This window comes from Sciurus vulgaris (assembly GCF_902686455.1).
Source record: "Sciurus vulgaris genome assembly, chromosome: 2".
Lineage (NCBI taxonomy): Eukaryota > Metazoa > Chordata > Mammalia > Rodentia > Sciuridae > Sciurus > Sciurus vulgaris.
In genome coordinates this window covers 27,083,390-27,096,969 of record NC_136462.1, presented here as the reverse complement: position 1 = coordinate 27,096,969, position 13,580 = coordinate 27,083,390, and the positions used below count along the sequence as shown (strand labels likewise).

The window sequence follows — 13,580 nt, the reverse complement described above, 5'->3', positions numbered from 1 at the left end:
ATAGTTCAAATAGAAATAATTTAAAATAAGACAGTATCAGAACAGTCAGATATAACTGGAATAAGCATGAATGAAGCATAATTTAATTGTTTACCAAGTGTTATGGTTTAGATATGAGGTGTCCTCCAAAAGCTCCTATAACAATGCAGGAATATGCAGATGTGAAATGATCAGATTATGGGAGCTGTAACCTGATCAGTGCATCCTAATTTGAATGGATAGCTGATTGGTAACTGTGGGCAGGTGTTGGGGTTGGAGGAAGGGGTGGGTCACTGGGGCCATGCCCTGGAATGGTTCAGCTTCCCTGCAGCCACTTGTCTGTGCTTCCCAGTTTCCGTAAATGAAGTGACACTCCCCCACTATGCCCTTCCACCATGATGATCTACCTCACCTTGGGCCCAAAGCAATGGAGTCAGTCCACCATGAACTAAATCTCTGAAACTGTGAAACAAAAATAAACTTTTACTCCTCTAAATTGTTCTTGTCAGGTATTTTGGTTGCAGCAATGAACAGGTGAATGCCATAGAAGCATTACTACAAAAATAACAGGAAAAATCAAGCTATTTGCAAGCTACATACTACTACAGGAAAAGAAACTGCAATATGTAATTGTCTAATAATGTAATTATTTAATAATGAATTTAACTTTTTCAAGAGAAATAATTCGTGTTAACAAGGCTTTCCTGGGGAAGCAGTTTACATAAGTGGGTTAGACTGTGCGTTTCATTTGAATGCTTCTGAAAGCTAGACATACCCAAGCATATTGACATATAGGATCTCTTGTTTTATTTTACATTTGAAAGAGCCATCAGTACAATTTTCAAACATAATGCAATCACATAACTCCCCTGTCAGTTTTGATAATCAGGGCATAACCACTGTAGAACAATCTGTGAAGAAGAAAAAAAATTCCTGATTCCTGAGGTCTCTTATTGGGACGGAGAGCCCATGAGATCCACAGGTTGTTCTTCTTTGTTTGGAGAGATGCCAAATGAATCACAGTACAGATAGGTCAGGTGATCTTGGAGAACAGTATTGGTGGAGTGATACTGGCTAAAGGGAGTTTCCCTGAGTTGTACAGCAGTCAGATCAAACCAAGGAAAAGGCCTGGGAAGGAAAAAAATACTGTTATTTTTTATGTCTGTTCAGTACGTCTTATTTGTTGTTAAGCACATGACTGTGAGGAAAGAATTTCTGAATTTATAGATATCTCAACAGAAACTTCCAATCTGAAAAACAAACAAAACAAAACAAAAACCAGAGACTAAACAATACAGAACAGAATATCCAAGGACTATGGAAAGCCATAAAAGGTGGAACACATACATAATGGTAATGCTAGAAGGAGAAGAGAGAAAAGAAACAGAATATTTGAAACAATAAGGTCAGAATGTCCTCAACTTAATGTCAGACACCAAATCAGGGATCTAGGAAGCAAGCTGAGAATACCAAGCAGGCAGAATAAATACCAACAAAACAAAAATTAAAAATAAATAAAAACTTGAAACTACATCTAGACATATATTCAAATTAAAAAAAAAAAGAAAGAAAGAAAGAAAAATTCCTAAAAGAAGCCTCAGGAGAAAACACCTTACTTAGAGAAAACAAGATAAAAATTAAACTGACTTTTCCCTAGGAACCATGTATACAAGAAGAGAAAGAAATGAAATAAGTGAATTGATGAGAAAGAACAGTGAGTAGATCTCACAAGTGTTAACAGAAAAAACCACCAACCTAGAAGTCTGGGTCCTACAAATTTATCCTTCAAAAGTTAATAAGAAATAAAGACTTCATCAAACAAAACAAAAATTGAGGGAATCTGTTGCCAGTAGAACTGTCTTGCAAGGAATGTTCAAAGAAGTACTTTATAGGAAGAAAATGACATAGGAAAATTATACTTGTATCTACATAAAGAAAGAAGGAACACTGAAGAAGGAATAAGTGAGGGTAAAGTGAAAACTTTCATTTTTCTTATTCTTAAATGAGCTAACAGATAAGAGTTTGTTCAAAATAATGGCAATCCACGTGTGTGTGTGTATGAAATGAATGACAGCAATGACACAAGGAAGTAGAGGGAAGAATCAGGATTATATTATTATAAAGTACTCATACTACCTGCAAAATGATACAGTATTTAAAATTGTCCTTAGATTAGTTCAAATGTCTAGTGCAAGGTAGGTTAAAATACAAGTCAATCTCTTTCCTATATATCAGAATCTTGGTCCATTTTCTATTGTTATAATTGAATACTACAGACTTCCCAACTTGATGTAGATTCAGCAGTCCCATTCAAAATTCTAGCAAGTTATTTTATGACTATTGACAAATTCCAAAGTTTATATGAAAGGACAGACCCACAATAGCTAACTCAATATAGATGGAAAAGAACAAAGAGGATTCATACCACCCAGCTGAAGACATATTATAAAACCACATGATCAAAACAGTTAAATACACAAGATCAATAAAACAGAATAGAGAACCTAGAAATGGATCCACATAAATACAATATAGTTAACTATTCTTTAACAAAAGTCCAAAAGCAATACAATAGAGAAAATATGGTTTTCAACAAATGGTGCTAAAACAACCAGACATACAGAAAAAAATGAATCTAGGCAAAGAACTTAAACACTTTACAAAATGAATTCAAAATATGTCATAGATTTAAGAGCAAAATGAACTATAAAGGTCCTAGAAGAAAACAGGAGAAAATCCAAATGACTTTGGGTTTGGCCATGACTTAAATTGTAACATAAAAGGCATGATCTATGAAAGAAAGAATCTGATAAACTAGACTTCAGTAAAATTTTAAATTTCTGCTCTGAAATACATTGTCAAGAAAATGAAAACAAGCCTGGCACTGTTGGGTGAGGATGTTTGTAATCCCAGAGCTTGGAGGCCAAGGCAGGAAGATCACAAGTTCAATGCCAGCCTAAGCAATAAATTATATTTCTTTTCTTTTCTTTTCTTTTCTTTTTTTAGTTGTCAATGGATCTTTTATTTTATTTATTTTTATGTGGTGCTGAGTATCGAACCCAGGGACTCACACATGCCAGGCAAGTGCCCTACCACTGAGCCACAACCCCAACCCCAATAAAATATATTTCTTAAAATGTCTCAGAAAGTGAGCTGGGGTTGTAGCACAGTAGAGTGCTCACCTAGCATGTGTGAACTAAATAAAATGTCTCAAAAAAAGGGGAGATATACAATTAAAAGGTATAATTCACCAAGGATATACTAAAATTTGTGAACTGTTATTCATCATATGGTATGACTTCAAATTTTATAATGCAAAGATGATTAAAAAGTGAATTTTAAAACTATAAAACTAATTCTAAAAACTATAATTGCAATGGAAATATTAATATGCCACGCCTTTCTAACAAAACATCTGTCAAAGAAGGTAGCATATTACTTCTCCAATTTTAATGTATGTAAGTATCACCTGGGATCTTGTAAAAATGCAGACTGTGATTACATAGGCCTGGGGTGCCAGATTCTATATTTCTAAATAAACTTCCAGATAACCTAAGTATGTCAGTAGTTTCAAGAGCAAGGAGTAAGATTTGACTAACACAGGAAATTTGTGCCCAAAATATAATCGTTATTTGAAAGGCAAATAGCACATGGTTTGCTATTTGCAAGCTATGCATGATGGCACATGCCTATAATCCCAGTGACTTGGAAGGCTGAGGCAGGAGGATCCTGAGTTCAGAATCAGCCTCAGCAATTTAGAGAGGCCCTAAGCAGCTCAGCAAAACCCTGTCTCTAAATAAAATATAAAAAAAAAAAAAAGGGCTGGGAACTGGGGGCTGGGGTTGTGGTTCAGTGGTAGAGCCCTTGCCTAGGATGTGTGAGGCACTGGGTTCGATTCTCAGTACCACATAAAAATAAATAGGGGTGGGAGGGGTGAGGGGAAGGGGAAAAAAACAGAATGAATCAAACAACATTACCCTATGTAAATTTATGATTACACAAATGGTATGCCTTTACGCCATGTACAAACAGAGAAACAACATGTATCCCATTTGTTTACAATAAAAAAAAATTTAAAAAATAAATAAATAAATAAAGGTATTGTGTCCATCTACAACTAAAAAAAACATATATATATATATATATATATAAAGAAATGAACTATTTATTAAAGATAAAAATGAAGGACTGGAGACATAGCTCATTTGGTAGAGTGCTTGCCTCACAAGCACAAGGCCTTGGGTTCAAGCCCCAGCACCATAATAATAATAATAATAATAATAATAATAATAGTAATAAATATGTGGTTATTAAGACCCTGTAAAATTAAACTTAAAAAAAAAAGATAAAAATGGAAATATTTGAATTTAAAAAGAACAGCTTGGGCTGGAGTTGTGACTCAGTGGTAGAGTGCGTGCCTAGCACGTTTGGAGGCACTGGGTTCAATCCTCAGCACCACATAAAACATAAAAAATAAAATAAAGGTATTGTGTTCATCTACAACTAGAAATAAAATTACAAAAAAAAAAAAAAAAAAAGAACAGCTTAGGTGCAGTGCAGCAGACCTGTAATCTCAGTTATTGGAGAGGCTAAGCAGGAGGATTACAAGTTGAAGGCCTGAACAACTGAGTGAGACCCTGTCTCAATGACAACATTAAATGTCTCTGATTCATTTCCCAGTTAATTTGTCACAGTTAATAGTAATAGCAGTTATCACTGAAAAATGGGATTTAAAGTCTGGGAAAATATCACTTTTTACTTAGTTTACAGTGGATAAGCTTTTTACCACAAATATATTATTTTTGTTATTTTTTTTTAAGTTCACATGAAAGAATACATGTGTCGCCAGGTGCAGTGTAATCCAGTGGCTCGGGAGGCTGAGGCAGGAGGATCCTGAGTTCAAAGCCAGCTCCAGCAACTGATTGAGGCCCTAAGCAACTCAGTATGACCCTGTCTCTGAATAAAATATTTAAAAAGGGCTGGGGATGTGGCTCAGTGTTTAAGCGCCCCTGGGTTCAATCCTTGGTACAAAAAAAAAAAAAAATATATATATATATATATATATATGTGTGTGTGAAAGGGTTAAGATTATTTTGAAAAATATTAATGAAGGGAACTTGCTCTACCAGATAGATAACACTTCTATACACTACACACTACATTGATTACTTGTGGCATGGGAATTGAAAAACAGGACCACAGTTTCTGGAGAGTATACAAATATACCCCAAAATACGTCACAATTTAGAAAATAAAAGTGTTATTTCAAATTGATAGGAAAAGGGTTAACTACTGTCTGTATAAATAATGTTTTTCAAAGTGAATAAAAGATATTAAAAATCTCAAGATTTAAATATTTAAATATTAAAAAATTAAATACTTGAAGACATTTAAGAGTTACCTTTATAACTATGGTTGTGGCTCAGTGGTAGAGCACTTGCTTTGCATGAAACCATAAAGTGATTTCACAAGTTTTATTACAAAAATTAGAAACTTTTGAACAACAAAATATGCCAAAAAGAACAATACAATGTTCAGGAAAAATAGTTCCAGTATACATAATAGGGGGTTACTAGTCCTACTAAACCTCCTACAAAATAATAAGTAAAATAGTCAAAACAAAATAGGCAAAGGACATAAAATTAGGCTGAGAGAAAACACAAGAGTGAAAACTTTAGAAGTTGGAAAGAAAATGAAGAAAAAATAACTCTGAGCCTACATGGGAAAACTGAATCCTATGTCAGTACTAACAAGAGTCACTGTCTATTTACATTAAGAGCCCACAAAAGACTGAGGAAACGGGACCAAGTACATCTGGAAGTGGTGTTAAGAGGGGACTAAAAGCAGGATAATTGGTTGAAAATCTTAAAAAGAAGAACAATGCCTACTTACCTACTATGCTGCACAACAGGATTCCCCCCCCCCCACACACACACACACATCCCTGACAGTTTTTCTCTAGAAAGGGTCAAAAAGAAAGTCTCTGGGCAGCAGGTAAATATGTACTGTTGAGTGTTGAGGGAAGGGATATCATGTTGAAAAGAGAGAAAATAATAAAGTAAAAAATATATATATATACAGTATATACAGTGAATAAGACCCCTACACACACACACACAAATTCTCTAACCTGGATTCCAAAAAGCTGATTGCAAGTATATCTCTTCTAGATAGGAGGGTGGAAGAAGTCTGACTCACTAAAAAGAAAAGACTAAAGATACCAATATTCAGGGTTTCCCAAGGAAACAACTGACCAAGTCAGTTTATAGTAAAGATCATAATGACAATCAAAGTTTCCAAACTTTTTTTTTTTTTTTGGTGCCAGGGATGGAACCCAGATCCTCATGAATGCCAGGCAAGCACTCTACTACTGAGTTATGCACCAACCCCTCCAAGCAATTTTTTTAGTATCCAGGATCTTAAATATGAGCAAACTATCAAGGCTCACCGTTTATTTGAAGAAAGCCTCTAAAATGATAGAGACCAAAACAATTGATTAGAAAACAGCTTGAAAGAAACAGACTGCTCATAGAAGAGAAAAACACCAATAGTTGATATTCTCAAAGAGATAAGTATATTGCCTAATGAAATGACAGCAGGGTGCTACATAAAATAGGAATATGCAGAGACTAAACCAACTTTGAAATTCAAAATAAGATAGCAAACATGAAAATATTATGCTATCAAAATATGGCAGAAGGGCTGGGGTTGTGGCTGAGTGGTAGAGCACTTGCCTTGCGCGCATGGGGCACTGGGTTCAAGCCTCAACACCACATAAAAAAATAAGTATATAAAGGTATTGTGTCCATCTGTAAAAAATATATATGACAGAAAAAAACAAGATTGTTGAGGAACTCTCTCATAAAGCAAAGGAAAAAAAAGATGCAGATCCCAAAGATAAGAAAGATAAAAATCAGAGGATCCATCCGAGAGGTCCAACATTTGACTAATAAAAATGCCACAAAGAGAAAACAGAGAAAATGGGAGGGAACAAAATTATCAGACATGATTGGAGAAAACAGAAGAATTTAGATTGCAAAATCCCATTAAATATGCTGTGGGTGGTGGTTGTCTTTGCTTTTGTGGGTGACAGTGACATGAGTATTTGTTCTACAATGACTCATTAAGTTATATTTATGGCTTTATAGAACAGGTACTTTTTCTATGTATGTGTTATATTTCATAATTTTTTTTAAGTTAAGGGGGGGAAAGTCCACCAAGTGTTCAACAGTGAATTAAAATAGACTCACCATGTGAGTCAGCTTTTTGTCACTGTGACCAAAATACTTGAAAAAAAAAAAAAAAAACAATTTAGAGAAAGGATTGTGTATTTTGGGCTCAGGGTTTCAGAGAGCTCAGTCCATGGTTGGCCAATTCCATTACTTTGGGTCTGAGAAAGGGATCATGGCAGAAGTGGATGGTGGAGGGAAGCTGCTCAGCTTATGACAGATGGGAAACAGAGAGAGACAGGGAGGAACCAGGGACAAAGTATAATCCCCCAAGGGCATGTCCACAGTGACCTACTTCTATCCATACCCCACACCTGCCTACAGTTACCACCCAGGAATCCATTCAAATGAATAATCCATCAACTGATGAGGCTCTTATAATCTAATCTTTTTGCCTTTGAACAACATCCATGTATTAAGAGATGTTTCAGGGGACAACTCACTTCCAAACCATAATACCCACATCATGGTACATAATAAGATCTCAGGATACTGAGGTAAAAGCACCTATGAGCTTCCAAATTAGAAAGAAGCAGGTTTCAGACAAAGGATCAAGAATTAGAGTGGTAGGGTAACTCTCAACAGCAATAACAGCAATCCTGTAAGCCCAAAAACAATGGAGCAATGCTTCAAAATTGTACAGGAAAATCATTTCCAATCTAGAATTCTGTATTTGGCTATGTTCTAAGTAAAACATTACACAAGAATAAAAACCATTTTCAGATATGAAACATCTCTAAAAATTACTTTTGTTGGACCTTTTTCTCAGGAAGCTAATACAGGACATGTTTTACTAATATAAAAAAATAAACTATCACAGAAGTCAAGTGGGAATTCAGGAAACAAAATAACAGAGAGATGAAGTGAATCCCTAGGATAATAGAGGTTATAGTAATAGAGACTAACCCAGGATAACAGAGAAGAAAAATCCTCAATCTGAAAGTGTATCACACACTAGAGAATAAGCTGCCCATTGGTGATTAACTGGAATCCAAGATGAGAGGGAAGAATCAAGGATTACTTCCAGGGTTCTGGCTGGAAAAACCTGATGAAGCATCATATAATTAGATAAGAAACCCTACAGAAGCAGAGTATAAGAACAAGTATGTCTTTGAACATGTTGAGTTGCAACAGCAATGGAGAGTGTGCACTTACTAAACACAGCATTGACACCGAGGTATGAGCTATCTGAACAAAGATGGCAACCTAAGTTCCCAAAGAGATCACCCAAGAACAAATGTAGTATGAAAAGAAAATAGGACCTATAGAGTCCTGAAAACTCCCAGATTTGAGGGTGGGACAGAGGAAGTTAACAAAAAGAGGAGTCCGAGAGATAAGAAGAAGATGAGGAGAATGTGAGTGTTATGGTTTTAGATATGAGGTGTTCCCTAAAAGCTCATGTGTGAGACAATGCAAGAATTTTGACAGGTGAAATAATTAATTATGAAAGCTATAATCTAATCAGTGGATCAATTCACTGGTATGGATTAACTGGGTGGTAACTATAGGCAGTTAGGGTGCAGATGGAGGAGGTAGGTCACTGGAAGTATGCCTTTGAGGTTATATTTTGTCCCTGGTGAGTGGAGCTCCCTCTCAGCTACCTGATTGCTATATCTTGAGCTCCTTTTCTCCTCCATGCCCTTCTGCAGTGATGTCTGCCTCACCTCAGGTCCAGAGCATTGGAGTTGGCCGTTAATAGACTGAGAACTCTGAAACCATGAACCCCAAATAAACTTTTCCTTCTCTCCATTGTTCTTGTCAGGTCTTTTGGTTCAAGTGACAAAAGATTGACTAAAATAGCAAGGAATCATGAAACACAAAAGAGATTGCTTCAAGGATGACATGTTTAATAGTCAAAGAGGAAAAGGAATTAAAATTGTACAGTGAATCTCATGGCAGGAAGTACTGATCACAGCAGCAACAATTTTTACACGTGATATCAAAGATTAAAAAAACTGATTTTATAGCTATCAAGCTATAGAGAAATGACACTCTCATGTTGTTAGCGTAAATGTTTTTATAAGTAATTTGGGAATATTTATCAAACAGAAAACATATAATCTCTAACCCAGAAATTTATCCACATATTTATCCAACAGAACTTCTGGTTCAAGTGTGCAAAATAAGTACAAGGATGTTCAAAGGAGCCCTTTGTGCAAAATATGAGGCAAAGGGAAAAAACTACATTAATATCAAGTGGAGATAGGAGTGAACAAATTTAATAAATGTATCTAACAGATGCCTATGCAACTGTTCATAAGTAAAGCAGATATGGTTGTACTAACATGGAATGGCATGAAAAAGCAGTATATGTAGTTCCCATGGTTCTAACACCGTACATAGGAATGAATATCATGCACTATAATAATATTATGGCAATATAAATGTGTTTGTAAGACTGGGGTTGTGGCTCAGTGGTAGAGCGCTTGCCTAGCATGTGTGAGGCACTGGGTTCAATTCTCAGCACCACATATAAATAAATGAATAAAAAATAAAGGTCTATCTATATCTAAAAAAATTTTTAAATATGTTTGTAAATGCACAGATAAAAATGTAAAAACAGAGGTAAAATCTATGAAATGGAATTGAGGGCAAAGGAGCCTTTACTTTGCTACTGGCTAATTTTTTTACAAGGATGTATTTTCAAAATTATTCTCAGTTGTAGATGGACACCATACCTTTTCTCTATTTAGTTTTATGTGGTTCTAAGGATTGAACCCAGTGCCTCACAAGTGCTGGGCAAGCATTCAACCACTAAGCCACAAACCCAGTCCGAGACTATTATTTTTTATCAATTTTTAAAAAGAACCTGAAAGGTTGAAAGAGCATCTGCTAAGCCAGGAGTATGTAAGAACTTAGAATGATTGGCTGGCTGACATCTTACCTTCTATGCAACAAGTTCTTGACATAGGATTTGCTGACAACATGTGGTAGCTGAAATTTGGGGCAAGAGTCTTCATGTTTCCTACAGTCTTTGAAGTGCACAGAGAGAAATAGTTGATTCAGAAGCTTCAGTGCTTGTCTGCAATCCACGTTGCTTGCTGTGCACACGTTGAGGGCTGCATAGATCACTCCCTCCAGCCATTTGATATTAAGGATTACTCCGCCTACACATCAATGAGAAGATGAATCAGCACCACCAAAAATGAGTTGCAAGGACCCTAGGAGAAATCCAGACAGTGACTATAAGCCGTGTTTTCTCCAAAATGGGTTGGTAATAAGGACCTGGAGATGAGCTAACATTCCTGCCTCTGAAAAGTCAAGGCTCAGTTTGCCCTTTATAACATCATATGTTAACCATACAAAGGAGGACACATATGACTAATGTAGACACTACAAATGTGACAAAAGTATCTCCAGAATGGTCCTTGCCAATAATGGGAAGGTACTAGAGAAAACTTTAAGATCAGGACATGGGAAAGCCATTTTAGTTCCAGGTATTGCATTCTTTTATTTAAGCTATTTCCTCTGGTTATTTCCACTTCATCTCTAAGAGTACAGATAATCAATCTCCTCAGGGAGCAGGGATGGCTGCTTTTTATCATCAAACACTGATCTAATTCCAAACCTAAAGGACTGAGAATATATCTAAGTTGTGCTCTCCCAGACAAACACGTGCATTCCAGGGATTAGTGAGATAGGAACAGGCCAAGGGAAAGGCAATTTCAAAAGGAGGTCAGAAATATGGTGAATTGTTACCATTAGGACTGTAGGGGCAGGTAGCCCGGAGAATCACAGGATCCTGGAGAGCAGCTGTGATTTCCTTATTGGCTCCCCAGATCTTGTCCAAATCCTCAACACAATGATACTGAGGTCGCAAGATATTGGTGTGGTTTAGTAGTAGTTTCAACCTGGAAGGCACCAAAACTGGGAATGCAATGCCAGGACTGGAATAAATGATCGCATAATCTATTGCATTCACATCCAACACCAGCAAACAGGCTCTCCTGCACAGCACTGTTTAGAGACACATGCATGTCTAGGTCTGCAAAGAGTTGGATTGTTTACCCATTCATCTAACAAATGCTAAATGAATGTTATCATGTGCCAGGCACTAGGCTAGATACTAGGAGTGGAAAAATAATATTTGATTCATATTTGCAGTAACTTTTCTTGTTGTGACTGGTAGTTTTTCTTCTCATTGATGCACAGAGGAATAACATTCAGCTTCAAGTAGTGGGAGGCAATGTGCTATTACAAATTCTCAACATTCATACAGCAAACAAAATATCTTACCCACAAGGGCTTTTTGTGGGAAACTGAGGAAGACACAGTTAGAAAGGCTAGCTGGGTCTTCCTGCAGATCAAGCTGCCTCATCTTTATTACTGGGAATGATCAACTCCAAGAGGGAAGAAATAGTCAAAGATGAGGAAACAGCAGTTCTGCCAATTCTGTTCTTGTCCTAACAAGATACCTGGGTATTGGGATGGCAGCTACAAAGCTGTACACAATGCAGGCCTTTTCGAGACTGGATTGAATTTGTATGCAGATATGAGGCACCTGAGATGGCAAGCAGCAGAGGAATATCACGTTGGCCCAACGCACCAGACTAGAATTATGGTAAAAGCACTGGACCCCCAGCTTCTGGAACTCAACTGAGGAGGATAAAGGAAGACAGAAAAAGAATATAGTACAAAGGAGTCTGACCTGAGTATCAGTTATGGGGAGAGGATGATCACTATTTTATCTCAATAAATCAACCTAAGACTTGCTGCCTCCTAAATCAGAAGACACTCCTTTATGCCTTCTATGAGCTATGCACCATGCCCTAATCCTATTACTAAAGCAACCAGTGCCACTACAGCAATACTTGAGATGCCGATGTAATTCATTTTTATCTTACTTTTACACCAAATGCTGGAATTCTTCCAAAAGTTTTAAGGAAGAAAAAAATCTCTCAGAAGCCTTCTGCTTCAATTTACTGAAGGTTTACCATGTGCTGGATAATTTACTTTATGTATATTCTTTAGGATAACCCTCATGAGGACCTTCTGAGGCAGAGACTAGTTGTATTCCTGTATTACAGATGAGTAAACTCAGACTTCAGTATGCCATGTGACTTGCCCAAAGTTACACAGTCAGTGGCTTGAATTGGTGGGTAAGAGTAGAACAGTAGAAAAGTATAGCGCAGATGCTGGGAAGAGCATGGAAAGATTTAACAGTTTCCATAAAGTAAGTATATACAACTTGATATTTATAAATATAGAGAAATGTGATAATTCATGTAGTGCATAAAAAACTCACGGTGGTTAATCATTTGTATTTACTGCAGTATGAATTTTTAAAAGAGAATTTAAAATGTACACTCACATCTGGCACACATTTTAAGCATTGTTGAAAAAAAAAGGATATGTGGGGAATGAGATTGACCAATTGTGTTGTGCATGCATATACGTGCGAATATTTAACAAGAAATTCAACCAGTATGCATAATTAGCATACGCTAACAACATTTTTAAAAAAGAGAATATGAGAGACACTGGAGAGGTGAGTTCTTACTTTAACAACCAAGAGTACATGACAGAAATGATGCTGAGGTTATCTAGATACTCATGAACCTGTAAAACAGACAGGACAAGAGAAATTTCAGAAAGCAGGTACATGAATCATTCTTCCATGAATCATTCTCATTCCTTACACTTGCCTAGTAGCTGATGCTGAGCATTTTGAATCTTTGCTTCCTTACACAACATACAGAGTTATCTTAAAACTAATTTTATTACTGTAAACATTCTTCCCGAAGAATATATGTACCATATTGAAATATTGTATTTACTAGTTCTACCACTGGGGCTAAGAAATATGCCTTCGTACTGGCACGATGGAGCTCGCCTGTAATCCTAGGGACTCAGGAGGCAGAGGCAGGATGATTGTTGCAAGTTTGAGACCAGCCTCTACCACTTAATAATGAGACCCTACCTCAAAATAAAAAATAAAAAAGGCCTGGGACGTAGTCAGGTATAGAGTGCTCCTGAGTTTAATGCCCAGTACTGAGGAAGGAAGGAAGGAAGGAAGGAAGGAAGGAAGGAAGGAAGGAAGGAAGGAAGGAAGGAAGGAAGGAAGTAAAGGAAGGAAGGAAAGGAAGGAAGGAAGGAGAAAAAAGAGAAAGAGAAAGAAAGAAAGAAGAAAGGAAGGAAGGAAGGAAGAAGAAAGAAAGAAAGAAGAAAGAGAAAAAGAAGAAAGAAGAAAGAAAGAAAGAAGAAGAAAGAAAGAAAGAAAGAAAGAAAGAAAGAAGGGAGGGAGGGAGGGAGGGAGGGAGGAAGGAAAGAAAGAAAAGGAAGAAACTTTGAGTGATAAGACTTTTTAAAGTTTCCTTACCATAGAAAGAACATTTACAAATCAATAAGAAAAATAGTCATTCCAATTGAAAA

General features: G+C 36.5%; 1 protein-coding gene across 4 annotated transcripts in view; it reads right to left on the bottom strand.

The window, feature by feature from the left end:
- Positions 1 to 2: 2 nt before the first annotated feature.
- The window catches only part of NOXRED1 (NADP dependent oxidoreductase domain containing 1), a 28,628-nt gene continuing 15,050 nt past the window's right edge, over positions 3 to 13,580 (bottom strand). For 3 of the 4 annotated variants that reach the window (XM_079130186.1, XM_079130185.1, XM_079130187.1), the window contains 3 exons: positions 10,908 to 11,059; positions 10,093 to 10,315; positions 3 to 1,107 (listed from right to left, as the gene is read on the bottom strand). In XM_079130186.1, the coding sequence (XP_078986312.1) occupies positions 930 to 1,107; positions 10,093 to 10,315; positions 10,908 to 11,059 (553 nt within the window). In that variant the 3' untranslated portion in view covers positions 3 to 929. Of the gene's footprint in view, positions 1,108 to 10,092; positions 10,316 to 10,907; positions 11,060 to 11,623; positions 11,805 to 13,580 lie in introns of all 4 variants that reach the window. The other variant, XM_079130188.1, reaches the window with a different exon arrangement.